General features: G+C 41.2%; 2 protein-coding genes across 6 annotated transcripts in view; both read left to right on the top strand.

Moving 5' to 3' along the window:
- Positions 1-21,791, top strand: part of LOC108247555 (zinc finger protein 2 homolog) — a 461,981-nt gene that overhangs the window by 150,715 nt on the left and 289,475 nt on the right. The gene's annotated exons all lie outside the window — the stretch shown is intronic.
- mettl11b (methyltransferase like 11B) lies at positions 3,753-12,799 on the top strand. Its single transcript, XM_017435822.3, has 4 exons — positions 3,753-4,290; positions 7,799-7,971; positions 9,671-9,923; positions 10,974-12,799. The coding sequence occupies exons 1-4, from the start codon at positions 4,092-4,094 to the stop codon at positions 11,228-11,230; spliced, it is 882 nt and encodes a 293-aa protein (XP_017291311.1). The 5' UTR covers positions 3,753-4,091; the 3' UTR covers positions 11,231-12,799.

Below are 21,791 nucleotides of genomic sequence, written 5' to 3' on the forward strand. Positions count from 1 at the left end.
GGAATTCACTGAGCTCCTGAGAGCGACCCATTCTTTCACTAATGGTTGTAGAACCAGTCTGCATGCCTAGGTGCTGATTTTCTTTACATCTGTTGCCGTGGAGGTGATTGGAACACCTGAATTCAATGATTTGGATGGGTGAGTGAATACTTTTGGCAACATAGTGTATGTCCTTAGATAGATACCTTCTCCTAATTGGCTTTTATAAAGTATGTGAGTGTTTTTGTTCAATCCTGAGACGACTTGGTGCTACATGCATAAACTGGATGTTTTTTCCAGTAAATGTTCAGTATCTTTAACTTGATGACTGAATGAGAAATAAAACCCAAAACACAACAGACGGAATAAAAAGAAAAGGTCAATTAATGTCCTCAAATGCAGGTAAAACAACTTAGAAGTCAAAAAGAGACTGAATTTTAATAATTAATGCAGAGGCAAAATATTTCAGACTAATAAATGACTTCAAATTTTATCCGATTTCTGAATTTGTCTGTTTATTCCCCTTCAAAAAGAGGAAAACAGGAGCTAACATGTAAGTGTTTTGTTTTCATAAGTGTTGATTTACAGACTTGATTGGACAAAACACGACATGTTTAGATCACCTTAAAAACCTGAAAGTGCCTTAAATTATAGGCCTACCTGTCAGAGAGGAAATGGTTCCAGTTCAGTAAGTTTAATTATTTTAAATAAATCAATAAAAGAAAACAAAATGCTGGCCAGGCTTTAGAAAATAAAGGTTATTATTGAGGATTTCAGTCTGGATCAGATGTCAGATATTGCTGCAGGTTGTGTAAATATTTAGTTAATAATATTAAGTTACTGTGATTTATCCTCAGGGGACCATGAATGTCTGCTGTGCACTGAAACATCCATCGCTCTGTGAAGTGGTGACTTTACTGCTGAGTTGTTAACGTGTTTTATTGTAATAAATTAGAGGCAAACATTGGATAAAACAGCATCATTTAGGTTAAATGTTGGTTCCCAGAGAAACAGGACATTTTGTTTCGTTCTCTGCTGATGTTTTTAAACCCTAACAGGCCTTTTTACCAGAAACACAGGAAGAATTATTGGTAAAACTTTTACAGAACTTGTTCCCAAAGGCAGATAATCATCAGAAGCAAAAGGACTTCAGACAGGGTTGTGCTGTTCACTGGGAGTGAAGCAGAAAGGAAAGCTCCCCCTGAGTGCAATCACAAAAGAAAAAGTGCTCTTCTTTCAGCCTGGAGGCCTTCTGCAGATATGATGGATGTTCAGGCTGCAGGGTGAGGTGAAGAGGTGAACGCTGGCAGCACGGCGCCTGACCCCAGAGGAAGGTGACGCTGAGGAGCTGAATGTTTCTGCTCCAGATGAGAAGTTCAGCGAGTTGATTCAGATTCACCTTCCAGCTTCACCTTGACTGCAGGAAATGGGTTGTTTTAGTTTGTGCTGCTTGTTGGAGAATTACTCTTTTTTATTCTTCTGATTTCTGATATGATATTTGTATCAATATTCTTTCCACTGATTTCAAGAAGAAAAAAAAGTGAAAAAATACAAAACCACTCCTGTTTGGAGCTCTAAACCCGGTCCTGTTCTCTAAACCCGGTCCTGTTTGGAGCTCTACAGCTCAGAGTTTAAACAGGAAGTTGGTCTTTAATGACTGACCTGAGGTTTTAGATCTTTAACAGTTTTTTCACAGATTTTTACAGATCTTCCCACAGAATGTTGAACTCATATCTCCTCCATAAAACCATGTAGAATCATAAACATGAACATGTGGAACCATCAGAACCTTCTGCTGCTCACGGGTCAAGAGGTTTTCAGTTCCTTCTTTTAGTTTTCACACAGCGACTGTTTTTCTGAGGCTTACTTTCTAGTCTGCCTGAAGTGCTGCTTCATCTGCTCTCCCAGAAAAGGTGAGAATCACCATGGCAACCAATGACTCAGCAGTTTCTGGGTCAGTGGCTTGTCTTAAATTATTACAAAAGAAAGCCCCGAAGTCCCGTTGAGCTTCAGAGAAGAAAGTTGATGGATGCTGGGCTGTCTGAGCTCTCACAGACGGTTTCTCTGGTTCAGACACTAACCCCATCACAACGTGCATGTCAAATCTGAAAAACAAGACATTAGAGAAAGAAATGATTTGGCCCGGCCATGTAGCTTGAATTACAAATCTACAGGCTAAGCGATCACCAGCAGGTGGAACTGATACGGTAACACAGTAAAGCTGCTCTGCAGAAAGCATCTGCTTGCCTCAGCACTCGTTGGTTCCCCATGTGACAGCTGATGTCACTCCTCTAAATTTAACTCCCGGCTGGAGATGAGCGCGGCAGAAAAATATTTGTGTGACGGGTCAAAAATACACAGATATTTCTGGAGCTACAAGAACTTTTTCTCAGACAGTTTCTGCAGCCGTTGGAGATTAAAAGTTGTCACCTGTGTGGCTTGGAAAGATAAACACCAAGAGGTGCTTAAATCAGATATGAACCGGTTTATCCTGAGAATAAATTAAGACAATGAGAACTTTAGCTGTTTTCATTTAAAGGTGGAAAGAAGGTGCTCATTTTGGTGCTTTTGCTTCAAGTGGTTGTAGATCAGTTTATATGAAGAGTCTGATTCTTTAAAACCAACATTAGTTTTCTTTCACGAGTCACAGTTTTAATGGTTTGAGAATTCTCTGATGTATACGGAGAGACAGAAGCAATGAATCAACATTCTGATTATTTACTGCTCACAGGTTCTGTGCAACGATTGAGCTCCGTATGCTGCAGAGAAGCAAAAGGGCAAACAGGTTTTAGATTGTTTTGTTCGTCCACATGTTTAAAGCACCTTAAAGTCTCAGTGCGTCGATAAAAGTCAAGAAAACATGGCTTGTTGCATTCTGAACCAATTAACTGAAAAATCTTCATCCAGTTCTTATTATTTTATTCTTCTTCTTTGTAATCTTTTAAACTGGTCTTTCAGAGTTTTTATTTGGACATTTTGAAAAATTCTCAGTCTCAGGAAGTATGTATTTGTAGGTTCAAGACATGACTAGATGTTTCACTTCTCATACGAGGAGCTTTGAGAAACCCAAACATCTTCAACCATCAAGAGAATAAGTTGTTTGTTTTATTGAACTCGTTTAAGTCTTAGTTATAGCAGAAAGTTTGTTAAATTTCAGCGTGGTGTGCAGTGTGAACTTTTCTGCAGAAACAGAACAAGTGGAGGACATAAAAAGACGTTTGAGGCCTTAAAAAACCGTCTCCAGCAGATAAAAGTTGTCTTTTTAAGAAACTAAGAAATCCAGCAGAAACCAGAACCAGAACCTTGTTGGAGGAAAATCTTATTTTCTGTCAAACTGTTATCTTTGGTGTTTTCCGTGGATTCAGCTAAAGAAACAGGAATAAATTGAGTCTTCGTGACAGGAACGAAGAGGCTAAAAATTCAATTCAAACTGTAAGTTGAAGCTGACTCATCCCTTTAGTTTAGAAGCCTTTTCTGTCTGAATGAGGTCAGAGGTCAGAGGTCAGTCAGAGTTAAAAACATTCCTCTGAAAATGGCCAGGAACAAGGACTAAAACTGAGAGGAAAAGTAGCCAACGTCTAAAGAAAACCTCTTCAGCTTCAGAAAGTCTGGAGAACTGATGATCAGAACCACTTTCTAAAGGTTACAGCAAAGTCTGGATTATTGGAAGGAGAATATAAAGAACTGAGGACTGGATTAGGAGTTTCAAACAGTGTTTCCTCAGAATTTCAGCATTTTATTCTGTTATAAATATAAAAATATTCAGGGAGTGAGGTTCTTTGGGATGTGTGTTAGTATTAATAAAAGTCCTGTCTTTAAACAGAATGAGAGAAAATGAAAGTTCTGAATGTCAGATGAACTGGTCCTCCTGCGGTGTTGGACTTTAAAGCTCGAAGTGATGCCTCTTCCTGCCCCTCCTCCGCTCCAGCAGGTGATTCTGTAAATCTGACAGGACGTGTCAGAGTGTCCCTCAGAGAAAAAGGTCTGCGCTGATCGCTGACCGCCTGCAGAGGCGTGTTTATCTCTCAGCTGGACAGATTTAGCAGCAGCTGAAGAAACAGAGTCCCAGCTTCTCCGTCTCCTTCAAACAGCCTCTGGACTCCAGGACAAACATGGAGATCACCCTGGAAGACGAAAACAACAACTCATCCCCGAACCTCGAGTACAAAGGAGCGCACCAGGCGTTCAGGGACCGCTGGAAGGAGACGGATGACACCATGTGTCGCCACAGCATGTCCTTCCACCTGCACCACACGCTCAGGAGCGAGTTCTTTGCCAGCTACCTGTACCTGGTGGAGAAGATCCCTCTGGGTAAGAGACACACATCAGTTACACCGTCACCCTTCAGCTTTGGCTGCAGCTGAAGCAGCTTGTTGGAAGAAACAGCCTTTTTTGTTTTAATGAACCTAGACATATTTATTGGAACATAAAGCTGCACAATAAGTATAATATGGTGTTATAAAGTATGGATAGACATACTTCTCAACCAACCAAAGGGTCCTGGGCCTAACTTTGTAAGCCACTGTTTAAAAACATTTTGATTCAGTAAATCTAACCCTCCTTGTTCTTCCGATGCTCATGTGATCATTGAAGGCTAAGCTCAGCATTTGGACAAATCTGCAGCTAAAGATGATGGAGTCATTGTTTGGGTTCTTCTCCCTTATCATGAACGTTTCCTGAAGGTTTGTCCTGCAAATGAAACAGCAGCGGTTTTCCTTCCTTCACGTCTTGAACAGACGCTGCAGATTGTCCCACATCCATCACAGACATCTGGACTTCCTTTTGGTTCTTGAAGACTTCACAGTCAACTTGCCGGGACCTCCTTCCTGGACCGATTTCTTCCCTAAAACAAACCACATCTCCTGTTTTGCTGATGACCCACTCCTTCTTCTGGTGCAGCCACATCAAGATTTCAACAAGCCGCTGTCTCATATATTCCACTTACTGAGAAGAACCCTTCCATAGAAGATCATTTACATTAACTTTAAATGGATTTAATGTCACGATGCTCAAGAGAAGTAAACCAGAAATGAAAGCTGAAGCTCTTTAAGGCTGTTATCCTCCAGCTGCTCATTTCCTTTCTTCTGGTAACAAATGGCTTAACGAGCCAACATGACAGTTGAAGTCTCCTCTCTGCTGAAATGCACATGTCCATCATCAGACCATGTTCTGCAGAAACAGGAGCTCCTTCTTACACTTTATTTTCTGCCCACTAACCCGATCCGAGGCCCATTAATGGTTTGGAACGTCAGGCATGAAGGCACTAAATCATATCAGTTGGTGCTAAACAGATTATTTACAACTTTAAACAGATGAATCCCTTTACTGCCTTTTTGTTTCTGAATTTAGAAAACACAACCACTGAAAAAGAGAAACGGCTCACAGCAACATTAATGAAGTGTTATGGCAGAGGTCAAAGGTCGTCCTGCTGCACTTTGAAGGTGGGAAATAAACAGAACGCTGTCAACCCTTCATCTTCATCCTGCTCAAAGCTCCTAATCTCACCTTCCCTCTGAGTCACATGACACAGAAGGACCAATCACACGCTCCGAACTGACAGGTGTTTTATCAGGACGAGAGCCGGAGGATGAATCCTCGCAACTTTAACTGGAATTAACTTTATTTACATCGGAAGTGGGAGAAGATTTGATGTTTAGCTTCAAGGTTTAGGATTTAAGTGACAGAAGTCTGCTTTAATAAATTCTGTTTTTATCCCAAAAAACTGTTTTTACTAAAGTATTAAAAAAGAAAAGATCATAAATCATCTTCAGGAAGGAGATCTTTGTTGTTTCGTTCAGTTTGTTCTCCTTTTTTAAACTGAACTAAACCAAACAAAACTCCTTTTTGAAATCAAATCTAATCACAAGTCCAGCTTTTTAAATTTAATATCCAAAATTTCTTAAACAATAAAACAGGTAATCCTATAAATATTTGCTTTTTATTTGTTTTCAAACTGATTTTGTTGCTTTTCTCTGGCAACCTGTTACATTGTAATGTGTTTAAGGCTGTGATGTGCAGGAAACATATTTAAGAGACTTCTATAAAACAGGAATCTGATGAGAAAAGTAAGATTTTCAAAGCTTTGCTTCAGTCTTGACTCTTTTCAGTTTTATATTTTCACACACTCTGTCTGCTCATTGTTACATTTTATTTTCTTTCTTTAGTCCATTTTAATTTGAAGTGTTCGAAGTAAAGAAACATAAAATCTTCAACTAAAAAGAGAGATATTAGATACAAATGTAAGCAGCATTTATCTGACATTTAGGTGCTTTTCTCAGCTGTTTGCATTAAGGAGGGAGTCCAGCAGGAAATCAATCCTCCTTCTTAATATTTCACTCTGGTGTCAGGAATCCTGCTGAAGATCTCTGACAACTGTACCAACATTCACCTCCACCCGCCAATGGAGAGACGAGTGATCTAAGCTGCTGTAAATGTTGTGGATTTATTTCAGCTCAGCAGATCAGAGGCAGCGACGGCTCCGGATGCTTTGTTGAACCAGTTGTCTAGTTTCCTAACCTCTCAGTTCAACAGATAATGGCTCGGTGCTGAAGAGCCTTGAAGACGTTTCTGAGCTGCAGCTGACGCGTTCGAACAGCTCCAGGATATTTATAGTTTTCTAATTATCATCCAACATTTCCTGCGGGATTTAATCTGCCTGCAGTAGCCAGCTGTTGGGTTGTGTTACAGAAAATCCAACACCTTTCGTACGGCAAACCGTCTCCCTGCATTGTCCTGAAACTGAGCTGTTAATGCCTTAACTTCCTAAAAATGACTCATCTCCAGACAATTAATCTTTTATCACCCTGAACTGGAATGTTTCTGGAAAATTTTTGAAAAATTCAGAAACATTTTAATTTGTAAATGTGTTTTTTTGTTTATGTTGTTGTTAATTTGTCTAAAACTTTAAAAAATAACAAGGAAACCATTTCTCTTCACTGATCAAACATAAAATAATCTGTTAGGTTTATGTTCTGAGCGCACCATAAACAGTTTGAAACAAACTTTTCCATGAACTGTTCATGATTTAAGTCAAACTCTACAATTCACAGAAAATCTGTCTAGATACAAACCAGTAAATAATTCAGGTAACATCAATGGAGCATCTATGATGCCAGAAACCAACATTTAATGATTTATTAGTCCCCAGGTGGTGCTGTGTGAACTGTCACCTGGCTGGTCTTTGCAGGGTCTTGACGAGGTCTTCAGGTGTGGTCTCTGAGTTACATCTGATCAATCCATGATGGTATAAAGCAGGTTCATACCTCCGTACCAAGGTCATGATGGTTTATCATCATGGTGCCGGGTGTATAAAGTTCTGATTGTACGAGAGAGGGTCTCAGGGAGCAGAAAAATATCAGGAAAACCCTATCTGACAAGATCTAAAAGAGCATTTATTTATGACGCTGAGGAAAGTTTACTTCGACTTGTTTCTGATTCTGATAAGAAGCGTCTTTGAAAAGTGCAGAGTTTAAACCTTTAGTTTGAACAGTTCACCCTTGTGGTTGAGGTTAAACTCAGATTCTGAAGGTTTAAAAAAAGTCGGTTTCTAAATTTCTCAAACCAACACTGTTGGCTTCACATCCTCAGAGTCATGGAGCTAAACACGGGTCGGTTTGGTTCTAGTTTACAGGAACAATTAGAACCAAACCTCAGAGATTTTCTTGCAGCTGAAACAAGGAGGGGGAGGTTACAGTTCCTTCTTTGTAGGTCTGATTTACTCTCAGTGAAAGAGTTCCCGGTGTCTAACCTGTCTTTAACATCTGAGTACTGGATCAGATTAAAGCTGTCTTCTGGTTTTATTTCCTCTTTGTGCCGACAGTGAAGCTGTTTCCGGTCACCTGCGAGTACATCAAAGGTGAGAAACAGTTCTACTACAGAGCTCAGCAGTTCTATGAGGACGTCCCGGCCTCGGAGGAGGGCATGATGGGAGATTTTGTGGAGATATCCAACGTGGACCTGGAAGGTTCCCGTCAGTTCCTGAAGAGGTTTGTGGTAAGTTGTTCTTCGGCTGTTCTTGGTGACACAAGGACTTAAAGCAGCTCTGAACGTTCATGTCAGCATTTATTCTGGGGGAGGAATCCACAGTCCTGACGCCACAGAAAGGATTTCAGCTTGTTTTATGAGCACTTTCTAATAGCAGCTGAGGCTCGATGCCAGTTCAATAAACATTCAGACAGAGGACGCTGCAGGTCACATGATTTGGGTCCAATAAGAGCTCTCTTTTGTTTTTGGAGTTATGAACGAATATTACCAGTAAACTCTGAGCTTAAAATGATTAACTTGAGTCATAAAATGGCTTTCAGTTATTGCTTTAACGCTGTTTAAGCTTTACAAATGAGGTGAGAGGAAAAACATCTTGTTATAAAAGAAATACTGTCATAACGTCAGTTTGTGTTAAAGACGTTGATTACACGTGGTGTTCCTCAGGGCCTGGTTCGTGGTCCTCGCCTGTTATTGTTTTGATGCTTTAGGGATCCCTTTTTCTAGAACATATAATGTCCCATCTCTGTGCTTTTTTTCTGTCCATAAAAAGTAAAAAATTATTTTATTTTATTTTATTAATTTTATGAAGCTTTAACTGGACTGCCTGAGTTTCAACTAAAGCATGAAGGAATTTAAACTTCTTCACATGAATAAAAACAAGCTTGAAGCCATCGGATTTGGACAATCCAACCTTTAAGATTATTCTAACACTTTTCCTGGACCTTTAAATTAATAAAGTCAATCGTTTGTAGGAGAAACAATTGAAGTGTGATCATCCATGCAGCTGGTATGTGTGCAAGCTGCAGAGATACCTTCTTTTTTAGATGCTGGGTGAGATGTTGTTGCTAATTCAGGAGAAATGTTTGACCCAGTCACCTGGCTATATACAGGATCAGTTTTACAGCAGTGCTAATTATAAACTGCAAACTCTGGATGCTTTAAAGACCAGCAGACACCAAGAGGCCACTTTTCTTCTGGTACAAATGTAAACATAACAAGTTCAAGTTTGGGACGAGGAGCTGTGATGATGTTTACTGTAATAATGCAGAATATATGGATGGATCCTTCTGTCTGCTGCTGTCTCAGAGAATTTCCCTTCAGACTAATAATGTGCATTATTGTTGTGTTTTACTGTGTGAAAGTTTGTCTTTCTAGTTTCGTTAATTGTTCTGTTTCAGCTTCATTTTGGAACACCCTGAGCAATAAAAGGATAAAAACTATGAGATGCCCAAAAAGTCATGTGAAAAACAAGAGAGGCAGGAAAAGATTTCAGAAGCATCCAGTTCAAACAGATGAACACACAGGCAGAGAAATGTGGCAGTAATTCACTGAAACCAGGAAGCCTCCTTTAACTGAGATCCTCGGGGCCCCATTTTTTTCATGCCGTCACACTTTGGGGCCCCTGGTTCAGAGGGGTTGGACTGAGGTCAGAAAACCAAATGAAAAGAAAGAAAAACCAGCAGGATACAAGCGAGGCGACTTTTTGTTCCTCTGTGGTAAAGCTGAGGAACTGAGGTCAACTTGTTTGTCAGATCTGACGCCGGATGTCTGCGAACATGAAACTATCAAACTTTCTGTAAACTTTACACTTAAAAGGTCTCATTTTTAAAAGCCTGACTCAGTTTGTCTTTACTCATTTTATTTCAGAAAAAAAATAACATCTGAAAGTTGGATTTGATCACAGTTAAAGAAGTCTGTTTACCAACAGGGACCTGGAAAGGCGGGAACACAGTACGCTTTGGACTGTGGATCTGGGATTGGACGTGTGACCAAAGGCGTCCTTCTTCCTGTGTTTGAGAAACTAGAGATGGCGGACATGATGGAGCATTTCCTGCTTCACGCACATGAGGAGTATCTGGGCAACGACGCAGACCGAATCGAGACCTACTACTGCTTCAACCTGCAGGAGTTTACGCCTCCGAAGAACAAGTACGATGTCATCTGGATGCAGTGGGTGGCGTGTAAGTATGATCAGATCTGCTCTCCGGTCAGAGAGATTTCAGTATTTAAGGTGATATTTCTGCTTCAATTTGTGTACACACCCTTCTCCTGGATGGAAGCAAAAGGAGATCTGAGAGGTCATGGTAGAGGACTCTTGGTTGGCCTCAAGAAGGTACTAACAAACTGTCTGGCACTTCAGAAAAGGAAAGCAGGAATCGTTCTAGGCTTGGGTTGGGTGGGGGACTGCTGATCTGCACTAAAATTATTATTGGGTGGTGGAAGGACCTATTTGAGGATCCCTTTAATCTGGTCAAGTCCAGCTGTGAAGAAGCAGAGTCTGAGGACTCTGGGGGAAGGGGACTCCATTACAGTGGCAGAGTTTGGTAAGGTAGTTAAATGGATTAAAAGATCAGGGCCTTGTCTGCAGTAATGAGGGCGTCGCTCTGGTCTGTCATGGTGAAGAAGGAGCTGAAAGCCAAAGCTCTGCATTTACTGGTCCAACCCTCACCTATGGTCATGAGGTCTGGATCATGACTAAATAAACATGAGCTTGAAAAAGCTTCATCTTGAGATAAAGTGAGAATCATCCATGGGGAGCTTGGAGTACAGCCACTGCTCCTCCAAAGGAGTCAACTAAGGAGGTTCAGACATCTGATTAGGATGCCTCCTTAATGTCTGCCTCCCTCTCAAGGTTTTCCACTGGGAGGAGACCCCAGGGCAGACCCAGACCTCGCTGGAGGAATAAACCCTTCTGGTCTGGGAACACCTTCAGGAGGAGCTGAAGAGTGTCACTGGGGAGAGAAATGATGGATGGATGGATGGATGGATGGATGGATGGATGGATGGATGGATGGATGGATGGATGGATCCTTTAGATGCCTGCATTGTGACATAAAGGGTCCAGTGGCCCATAGATCCAACTGATGTAATTTGAACACAGTTTGATCCAAGAAATCCATTCTTTTCAGCTCTTAATAAGAAGTGTATGCTTTAAAACTCTTAAATTAACTGACCTTCAGCTTTAGAAAGAACTAAAATCTATGTCTGGTTGATTGTTTTTGTCTCCTCAGGTCATCTAACCGACAAAGACCTGATGAACTTCCTGTTTCGCTGTAAGAAGAGCCTGCGTCCGAACGGTGTCATCATAATAAAGGACAATATGGCGCGGCAGGGCTGCAAACTGGACCCCATCGACAGCAGCATCAGCCGCCACCTGGACATCATGAAGGACATCATCGCCAAGGCTGGCCTGGAGGTGCTGGCTGTGGAGAAGCAGGAAGGCTTCCCTGAGGTCATCATGCCGGTCTGGATGGTCGCCATGAAGTAGAAACGTCTTTGTTTCTTCTTTCAGATCTCTGATGGAGAACTTGAAGCTGAACGCACATGTTCTGGTTCTGTGGGTCTGATTTGTATTTTTGGAAAGTAAAAACTTCTCTGTAGCAGGAGATAAATCCCGAAGCAGCTGTGTGGAAAGCATGACGACACCCAGGTGGGTTTCTGCAAAGAGGAACGTTTTCCTCGCCTCTGCGATGAAACAATAAAACCCTCAGCAGGAAACTCACCTTCTACAGAAGCAGAACCGACAAGTCAGCAGAGCTCCATTACGTTCTGTGTCTCAAAAATTCAGAGCCTCGGAGCTCCTGGTGGAATGGATTTACTGACTGAACCCTGAAAATCACTGGAGTAACGTGCAGATTCTGTTTTAGAGCGAATGGTTTGTATCAGCTGGAGAAATCTAACCTTACAGAATGACTTCAGATAATTAACAAATATATATACATAGGATAAATACTACACACAGCATGTATCTGGATACATTATATGGGTTTCAAGTTCACTATTAAAACACCTGGTTTTACGAATTGAAATATTCTCTGGATGTTGGGTGGAAACAAAACAAAATTAAATCTAAAATCTGATTTATTCTTAAATATAACACTCTGGAACTGCTGCCAGAACCAAACCGTGAAGGAGACTGTAGCCTAAAAGAAACATCAACCATCCAGTGAAGGTTTCAAACAAATCATGAAGATCTCTAAGAGGAACGAAGCTTCTGCTGCTCAGATCACTTTAGTGTCAGTCTTAAACTTCCACTGTGGATGGGACTCCATTTTACTGCAACAGAACCCACAGAATGATTGTGACTATTGCAAGTTTAAATATATAAACAGAAAAACTACTAATAACACAATTAAACCTGGGCAAAATGACAACATAATGGCTTTTAATAACCGTTTGTATTCATTCATGACTACAGTTTTTATCCTTTGTGGTGAAAATATGCCATAAGCAATCATTTTTAAGGATAATTTGATATCTGGAGATTATCTCGGAACCCAAACTTGGTGTTTTGTGACCCATATTGGGATCTTGACCACAGCTTCGTAACCGCTGGTCTGATGAACGCTCTGTACATATAAATCCTCCCCCTCCTTCTCGCTGTATTTGGTTTTCCAGAGGACAAATCACTTTCTTCAGATGATCGGATCATTTTCCTCTGGTTGGCATGGTGACATCTTCTGCTCTCTCCACTCCACGCTGGCTAAGATCCTTCTTCAAGCTTGAAGAAATTAAACAATCATACAGCGGCACGTTTTTTGAGAAGTGGCAAACCTTCCTGAACTTTTTAATTTGACCTTAAGCTCCTGCTGTGTACTAAATTGTTTCTATCTCCCTGTTTAGTTATTTAACCCCTCTCCTCTTCCCTCTTCCTACTTTCTTTTACTTTTTTTAACGTTCACTGTTCAAATTACGAGAAAACTGGCCATAACTGAGGTATGACCTATATTTCAGCTGACTTTGTTTGTTCCATGTTGTTACCTGTAATTATTTTGTGATGTCTTCGTTGCCAAACAAATATTTTTACATATTTTCTTCAATAAACATTTTAAAAAAACTTCCAGAGTGAAATATTTAGAGTGACTTGTTGGCAGACAGGCAGTAAAAGTTTTAGACTAACAAAAACACACCATGATGCTGCCACCACCGTGCTTTACTGTGGGGATGATATTCTCAGCATGGATGACTGGGATTATAAAGTGTTTAAATCTGCAAACATTGTTTCTGTCTTACAGCTACAGAAACCAAACAGAAGCTCTCGAGAAGACTTTTTAAGTCATTTTTTTGGCCTTCGGAGGGTAAAATAATGGGGATGAAATTTATTGTAAACTGCAGTTTTGCCTCTAAATGTGTTTAAATCTTTTGCGCTGGACCTTTAATGTTTTCTCTCAAGCTACAGGAAATGTTCATTTAATGCATCAGATGTAAATACCTTTTTTTTTGATTCAGGTACAAATTTTGTATTTTTTCACGTTTTACACTTTTGCCTTTTTAAAGCTGAAGGTTTTATGAGGCTTATGCTTTAATTTTAGTTTTCACAGCATTAATAATTTATTGTGATTCAGCAGTTTGTTTCTTGTCTTTGATGTGATGATTATTGTCAGATAAATAAAAGTCTTTTTGCATCGAAGTAAAGATTTTATCCTACATTTCTGCCAAAAGCTAACTGGATTAAAGGCGGATAATTCCTGCTGACTCATTTAACTTCAGTATATCTACAGTACATGACTGTGTGGACACAAGATAAGTGATATCTTCTCAGATCATTATGATAATTCTCTTAACTATTAGAGCTGTTTCTAAAGCTAACAGCCGAAGCAGCTCATTGTTTTGGGTTAATAGTTTTCAGCTGTTGCCTCTGAGGTGGATGTGGGGCCTGATTATTTCCTGGTTTTGACAAACAGTGCCTGTTTTCATATCTGCCTTGGCGTCATTTCAGGCCTGTCACTTTCTGTCTGCGTGAAACACGTCCAGGACTCGCCTCAGATATCCAGCACTCTGGATGGGAGAGCTGTGAGGATTTATTCAATGAATGAAAGGACAGTTTGTGAGCGAAACCATCAACGTGTTGGATCGTGATGGCGTTGGGTGATCTCTGCATCAACAGATTTTCCACATCCAGCATAAATTAAAGATCAAAATGCCCCAAAGTTAAACTTTTTTTTTCCACCAGCAAATGGCAGCCAAATGTGCTGTCACCTTTTCAGGAGTGGTTAGCTTCTCCGACAGTCAAAGCTATCATTTCTAATAGTGCTCAATGTCCTCTGCAGCCGCTCGGCAGCCGTTTGAATACATTAACTGCTGTAACACTAATTTGTCTGGTCACATCAGCAGAGCAGAGCTTCAGCTCTAAATCCACAACAGAGCGTATCAAACATGGGGTTCAGGTCTGGGAATGTTTCAGCTCAAAGAGCAGAAGTCCAAAGAAAATATAATAAAACTGAATGCAGGAAATTACAAATGATTAGTTTCTTCTAATGGCACCATTCAGAAAAAAAGTCTGCACATCATCGTTCGTGGTGTCAGTTTCAAACTGTCTGCAGATCAGGAGAGATAAAAGTTAAATCTTAAATCTTCAAACTAACTTTAAAAAACTTCTCAATCTGTGAGGAGCAAATATTTAGGAAAATGTGAAGAAAGAAAGATCCTGATTGTCGTTGCTTTGAGACGATATGAAGTATTTCAGGTCCTTATTTAGACGATAAATGAATGACAGCGAAAAGGTCCTTCAAAATAAAACAGGAAGTAAACTGATAAGAACACAAAATAAGAAGACAAAGGCTGAATAAAAACCATACCAGATCATTTAAACGATCTTCATTGGTTAAAAACATATCAAAAGGGGAGTATTTAAACTCTGTTAGCAGGTCTCTGAAAGGTTTTAGGTAAAATAAAAAAACAACTGAGCTGTGATCAGAGTTTGACCATTTTTGTACCAAATGTTATCTGAAAGAGAGAAGGTCAAAGGTCATGGCACAAAATGGCAGGATTTCTTATTCTGTAGTGAAACTTTGCAGATAAAAAACACTGGGTGTTATTTTTATTATGTGTCAGTGTTTGAGAGTTTGTGGAAATACTAATCATTTTGAAATACCTCAAAAGTTAAGGATGCTCTCACAAACTTCTTGTTTTAATTTTCTAATCAGAACATTTCTTCTAACTCAACTACAGTCTCTGCTGATGTAAAAATCTTCAAATTATAAAACACCAGCTCAGTAGGTTTGAAATATTTTGCCACTTTTTTGTCATAATAATTAGTTTTCTGAGATTATTTCTCAAGCATTCAAAGATATTTAGTTACTAGTTTATATTTAACAGGAACTAAATTAGGCGGCAGTGGCTCAGGATGTAGGAGGTTTGTCCTGTAATTGGAGGGTTGCTGGTTCAAGCCTCCGCTCCGGCTGTCTCAGCCGTTGTGTCCTTGGGCAAGACACTTCACCTGCCTTGCCTACTGGTGGTGGTCAGAGGGTTCGGTGGCACCGGTGTGATGGCAGCCCCACTTCTGTCAGCCCGCCCCAGGGCAGCTGTGGCTACAATGTAGCTTACCGCCATCAGTGTGTGAATGTGAGGATGAATGGGTGAATGATTGTAGTGTAAAGCGCTTTGGGGTCTTTGGACTAGATAAAGTGCTATATAAGCGCAAGCCATTTAGTCACACCAGTTATTACTTTCAAGTAGCTGAGAGAAGATCCTGAACCCCAGACAGGGTTTTATCTCTGATAAATCAAATTTTAATCTTTGAGACATTAAGTCAAAGTAGTTTTCATGAAAAAAAGCTTATATTTTAAAGCTTTATGTTATGTTGTAGGGTGTAATACCCACTGTGGCCTCTAGAGGCTGCTAAAAGCACTTTAAATTTTTAGATTTTGACGTGCAGATGCATCACTCAGAGTGGTGTGCAGCTTACACCCTCCTGTGAAAACACTAAACACCCTCAGGAATTTGAAGTCGGGTTCTTTTCCAGAGCAGAGGAATCTGTTCAAACATCTCGAGGGTCTGCGTTGGACAGACTGAGCCTCACTGGGATCTGAAGTCAGTCAGAATCTGGAGCCGGGTCGGTTTCAGAGAGACAGAAACGAGTCTAACCTCGAATCCCCGGAGGATTCAGACTGAAGGAATGTGCTTTCCTCTCCAGCTCCAGTTCTCACAGTAAATCATGTCAATATATACAGATCTGATCAGCTTTGCTTTCTCTTTGGCTGCTTTTTAATTCTCCCAGCATGTTGTCAAGGGTCTGAAAGGGTTTTTATCTTTTGCTTTTTTGGCCTCGTTCGGATTTGTTACACAGACTTTTCACAACATGGTATATATTTCCAACAGCAGCATGGATTTGGAGGCTGGACTGAGTGTGAAGGTTTTAATCTCTGAGGTGAATAAAACGATGACGAATGACGACATCTTTACTCCTTTAATGCACAGACAGAACGTTCTGACTTCTGCCTAGCATACATTAGAGATCAAAACTGCTCACTGGAGAAGAAACATTCCCAAAACTCTGACCTTCCTGCTGAGCAACGTTTGACGGATAACACTGCTCTGAAAAACATAAAAAAGAGGAATTTCTTTCCATCTGGAAGTGGCCTGAAAAGCATGAAAAGTATGAATGTGATTCAGTGTTGGAGGAGTTTCAGCTCTAAGTTTAAGACCCAAACACCACCTCTATGAAAGCAGCAGGTTCTGCTGCTCTGGAGCTACAGGTGTGAGTTAACACAATGCCAAGGTGGAAAGACATCAGCAAGGTCAAAGGTCAAAGCATCTTCTCTCTAAAAACAACATGGCAATCAGAGCAGAGGACAGATGTTTACCCAGAATGCACTGCACCAAACAGCTCCTCTCAGCTGTCAGCACGGTGGTGGAGGGCTGATGGTTTGGGCTGATCCTGGAGTCAGATGTGAGGCCATCTGTCCGACAGCTGAAGCTTGGACCAAACAGGACAATGATCCCAAACACAGCAGCTAATCTACAACAGAACGGTCCAGTCAGAGTCCAGAACCTCAACCTGACTGAACTTCAGAGAGCTGAGCAGAAACAATTTCTCTGGAGCCTGAAGAACATCACCGGAGTCCACCGGACCCCTTCTTTCCTGCCTTGTTGTCATGGCGACACTCTGTGCAGCAACATGTGGACCCAGCTCCCCCGGTGCCCTTGGAAGCTCGGCCGTCCTTGGTGCTGGTTTCAATTCCCTAACCTTTCAGGATTGCAGCGTAATGAGTCCAAATAGCTCGCACATGCACATTATGCCCTGGTGAATTATTTTCCACCGAGACAATTTTACTTGTGATTAAATCTTTTTTTCCAATGTGAGTCAGAGCAGAGAGCGGGCTGAGGCCCGGAGTGTCAAGTGTGTGAGTCAAGTGTTTCTGTGAGCTGGAGTAAATGTTTCTGGGCTACACTTTACACAGAAGACTTTCTTTTCTGTCCTTCATCAGTCGAGTTTAAACCGTAACATAATATCATTTAGCTGCAGAATTCAACAGATCCTAACCTCCAAACTAACTACCTTTTTCAAAATGGTTCATTCTTTGCTTCCACAGCTGTGTTCAGAGCAGCCTTACTGAGGAATATACAGCCTCCAAACTCATTTCAGCGGGACCACTTCTCAGCAGGTTTGTGCCACAGAAAGATTTTTACTGTTTTTTGGCAGAAAAGTTGAACCTGGATCAGATTTTTCTGCAACACAAAGCAGCAGCACTGGCCAGAGTTCTGTTACTGAGTCTAATTTATTCAAATCCACATTCCTGCTATATGAGGTTATAATATAAATGTTGAAATCGTTCCCTCTCCCTGCGCCTGACCACCGACAAGCTTCTTAATATTCTCTGTAATTGGGTGTTTTAGGGGTTTCAGCGCTCCTCGATCATTAAACATCTCAGCGTGTTTGTGTATGTGTGCGTTTGACCTGGTTCTGAGTGACATGTGATGCATTCATGAGGAGGAGGAGGGTGGAGAAAAAGGCCCTGCTGCTGGAGCCATTAGCTGCTCCAGTAAATCTGCTGGGGCCCGAGAGCGCAGGGCCTTCGGCGGCAGGTATTTCCTGCCTCTTGATCTGCAGAGGAACAGCTCATTTCAGCCGGCGGGGGTTCGCTCAGAGTAATAACTTGTGGTTTGATGCCAACACTTTATTATTCAGTTTCATTTTGCAGAGTGTGTGTGTGGGTGAATACAGCTAACCTGCTCCCAGCTTTTGTAATTGGAGGATTTTCGTAAAACTCCACATTATAAAAACAACGACATGTTTCCTAATTTACAGCCATTATTTAATCTCATTTTACCTCCTTGTTCCTGCAGAACAACCACAGTAAGATTCAGTAACTGGTAATAAAAACACTTAATTACAGCGGCACGAATTTTATGCAAAGGATGAATTACACTGAGTTTGATTTCCTGCCTTAAAGAAAGGCTTAAAGAAAGGCTTTCTTAACATCAGCAGGTAACTTTATCATAAAATGAACCTCTGCACCATGAGGAACGTGGAGCATTTTAGCAGCAGAAGAAGCAGATATTTGGATGAAAAAAGAAGTCAAGTCAAGTTTATTTATAAAAGCACATAAAACATAAAATGATAAATGAACTGAAGTGCAGAAGATCAAAGATAAACAAACAGGGTGAAAACAATGAAAAGTTTGTAAAACGTTTGGTAAAAAGTTGGAACAAAACGATGTAAAGTTTGTCATGTGAATTAATCAATATTCCTCCAGTCTGCATCTTCCTGAGAATGTTGTTGTCGTTTTTGTTCTTGACATTAAAAAAGTTCTGTAATATTAATCCACTCTGAACTGAGCTGCACAAGTTGGTGACCAGCTTTCAGAAAAGAGGCTCCAAATGTCCGCAGGGGTCCGCAGTTTGCTTGCTTGAGTTTTGAACATTTGTGCAACAAATTTCCTTCCAAAATAGTCTACGAGTCACCACAGACGTCTGCAAGTCGCCTCAAGAGTTATATTTTAGGTAACTGTTGTCTCAAATTGTTTGCGCTGCAGTCTCACACCTGGCTGTCTCTGTTGGAGCGACACTGAAGTCGTATTCAGAAGGAAAGTTGTTTTTCAGGTAAATATAAAGAAAGACGGGTGATGTTACGGAGTATCTCGTGTGTTTCTTCTCCCTCCTCATGAAGTTTGCATCCAGAGGAAATCAGGAGGTGAAGGTTTCAGAGCGCGCTGAAGCAGTTCATGATGGGCTTGTATACAGCAGGAACACTGAAACACCCAGGAGGTTCAGATGTTTATTGGACTCACACGGGCAGCAGTTTTAGTCGAACCCAACACTAATTTGCTCCTCATGTTGTGTTCCAGGGAAGGAGGTAATCTGAGTGCAGCTAAAGTAATAAGTGATGCTAATTATCTCGCTAATGATCGACTAAAAAACAGGTTCAATACTTCTCACAGCCAACAGTTCTTTAGATGTGGTTAGGAAATACTGTAACCTTTGAAAACATGTTCTCTTTTTACGCCCAGAAATAATCAGAAAAGCTTGTTTGGTTTGAGTTTCTACATGAGAAAATTTAAGGAAAACTAGAGGAACTGCATGTTGGTGAGCTGAAGAAGCTGAAACCAAGTTGTTAAACTTAAAACAGAGAGTCTAAAATGATGCTGCCACCACCGTGCTTTGCTGGAAGGATGGGGTTCATGATGGGAGGTGTAGGTTTGTAAGAAGTAATCACTGGATGGATGCCTACAACTGGAGCCAACCTGATTCAAGATGGCTGCCACAGACAGGTTTTTAATAAGAGTCTACGATGGCAGAAACACAGCAGCTACTGTTTTGTTTTTGGTCTGTCAAAGTGCAAGTGTTAGCTGGAGTGAATTTACAGAGCAGGTTTTTGTCTGAGCAGGCAGAGGTTCAATCATCACGATATTTATGGCGTGAGGAAATTTGCTGCCGTGTGTCCAGAAGCCAAGAGTCGAACCTGAGCCTGATGGGATCTGAGTGAACCTGACCTCGGCTCCGTGCAGCGCTAACTCATCATCCTCTGGTATGTTTGAGGGGTGGAGGGCAGCAAACAGTAATCCTACTTATCTGAAGCAAAGCTGGACGATTTCATGAACGAAGCTGTGAAATATGACTTTAATAATGGCTGCAAATGGTAGCGCCAGTGTCGGCCGAGGGTGAGGGAGGTGGCGTGGAAAATAAAAAGTTTAAATTCCTGCAGTGGGATCAACACCAGCTCCCCCCAACCCCACCCTGGTAAAGCCCACAAACTGATGAAATGTGAAAATAGTTGTGGGCGCGGCGACCATCGGCTGCTCCATAAACTCGTGATTAAACCGATGTAGCTGCGGCGGGGCCTAATTCTGCTTTTCTTTGGTGGGTGAAGGTTGGAAGAGCGGGAACAGACCGAGACGTCTGAGTGGGGCTTTAACGGGCACCACGGTGCCGGTTAATTGGACACCACCCTTTGATTCACTCCTGATCTGCGGCTGGAGTTCGAAACCCACAGTGTTGATGTTTCGGCTCGTTTTTATGGCTTCTCAGCTAAATTAGGAAAGTGTGAAACAATCTGAAAACTGTAGAAAGGGCACTTTCTGCTAAGAAAAAGAAAATGAGAAAACTGAGTTGTTAAAACTAAAAGTAGCAAAATGCTAGCTAAAAGCTAAAAGAAGTGAAAGGTTAGGTGAAGCTAAAAGTAGCATAAAAAGTCAAAAATAAAGGTAGTTTGCTCAAATAAATTCTGCCCAGTAGAGTTTTTGAAAGAATTAAATTGATCTGAATGTATAAAAGTTATAAAACCAAATGTCACAGCTGAATGAGCTGAACTTTTTGATACGTGAACAGCTAAAATAGCACAAAGTCTGCAGAAGTAGACTGCCAAAAACCTTCAAAAACTAAATGACAGAACAGTAAAACAATAGTTTTAATCCTGACTCAGTATTCACGCAGTAAGCACTCGGCTGCTCAGTCGTAGTTTTTAATCAGGTCGGGTAATTTTCTCGTTTGGAGCCTAATAACATCATTCATCATGAAGAGCACATGTTGGAAAGTCCCCCGTCCAGCTCAGCCTCTTCCTGTGGATCCCTGTCTGTCTGTAAACACACAATACCTGCCACATTTGACTCTTAATAAAAATTAAACCATTTCCCAAAAGAGGGATGAGAATTTAACGAGCGGCTGAGTGATCCTGAGAAAGAGTTAAGACATGTTGTTCATTGTCACATGACATTAGGAGCTCAGATAGAAACTCTCCCCCTCCCCGTCTGAAAAACGCCCCCTGCCCCCTCCCAGCTCTGCAACATCTTGCCTGCAGATGTGGCAAAACCGCAAACACTTCAAAGTGCCTCCCTTCAGACCAACAGCGTACCCTGACGCCAACTGTAAATGTCCTGGACGCAGTGCATGGAAAATATTAACCCCCCTCCCTCCTTAACTCACACTGAAGAGCCAGGCTGAAGCAGGCGAGGGTGGGGGCAAACATCTGAAACAGCCTCCTAAAAACCCCCTAATGACTCATCATTCTGCTGAACAACAACAACAGGGAGTCATCTCTGCTTTCTGCTGACGGACTCGTCTGCAGCGCCTCATCCTTACCTGGCATCATGAGTGTGTGTGTTTGTGTGTGTGTGTGTTGGGGGGGGCATCATGAAAAGACCTCCGCCGTGACTCAAAGGTGTCAAAGACTCAAACGGTTCAGAGGAAAAAGTCTGAAAGCCTCTCCCGAGTTCCTCCCAATGCTTGGTTCGAGTAATGATGTAATTGTCCTCAGTCCCTAAAGACTCCGCCGCACGCCCACTTGAAGAAAACTGATCCTTCTGTGGTTTTAGTCCTTATTATTGGTCATAATACCATCTCACACGGCAGCTTAACTGTAGCAACATTTACCCCGGGTCCACACAGGACTGATAAAAAAAAAAGATTAAAATCCAGAACCATTACTGTAAAATTAGTTTGGTTTTGTTGCAATTTTACTTACCGTTTTATTGCACAGAACAGCTGGATTTACGTAGTAATACATAATACAGCCTGGTATTTATGGAGTACTCGGTGAGTAACATACGGGGTAATTACAGGGTACTTACAGGGTACGGGCTGCATTATAAAGTGACTTATTACTCTGTACA

This window comes from Kryptolebias marmoratus, linkage group LG18 (genome assembly GCF_001649575.2).
Source record: "Kryptolebias marmoratus isolate JLee-2015 linkage group LG18, ASM164957v2, whole genome shotgun sequence".
In the NCBI taxonomy this organism is placed as follows: domain Eukaryota; kingdom Metazoa; phylum Chordata; class Actinopteri; order Cyprinodontiformes; family Rivulidae; genus Kryptolebias; species Kryptolebias marmoratus.

What these genes read in the sequence shown, in the direction of transcription:
- mettl11b (XM_017435822.3), top strand. Translation starts at nt 4,092, where the DNA reads ATGGAGATCACCCTGGAAGACGAAAACAACAACTCATCCCCGAACCTC. An exon ending in AGTTCCTGAAGAGGTTTGTG is followed by an intron (nt 7,972 to 9,670) that starts GTAAGTTGTTCT and finishes GTTTACCAACAG; the next exon opens with GGACCTGGAAAGGCGGGAAC. An exon ending in CTGGATGCAGTGGGTGGCGT is followed by an intron (nt 9,924 to 10,973) that starts GTAAGTATGATC and finishes TTGTCTCCTCAG; the next exon opens with GTCATCTAACCGACAAAGAC.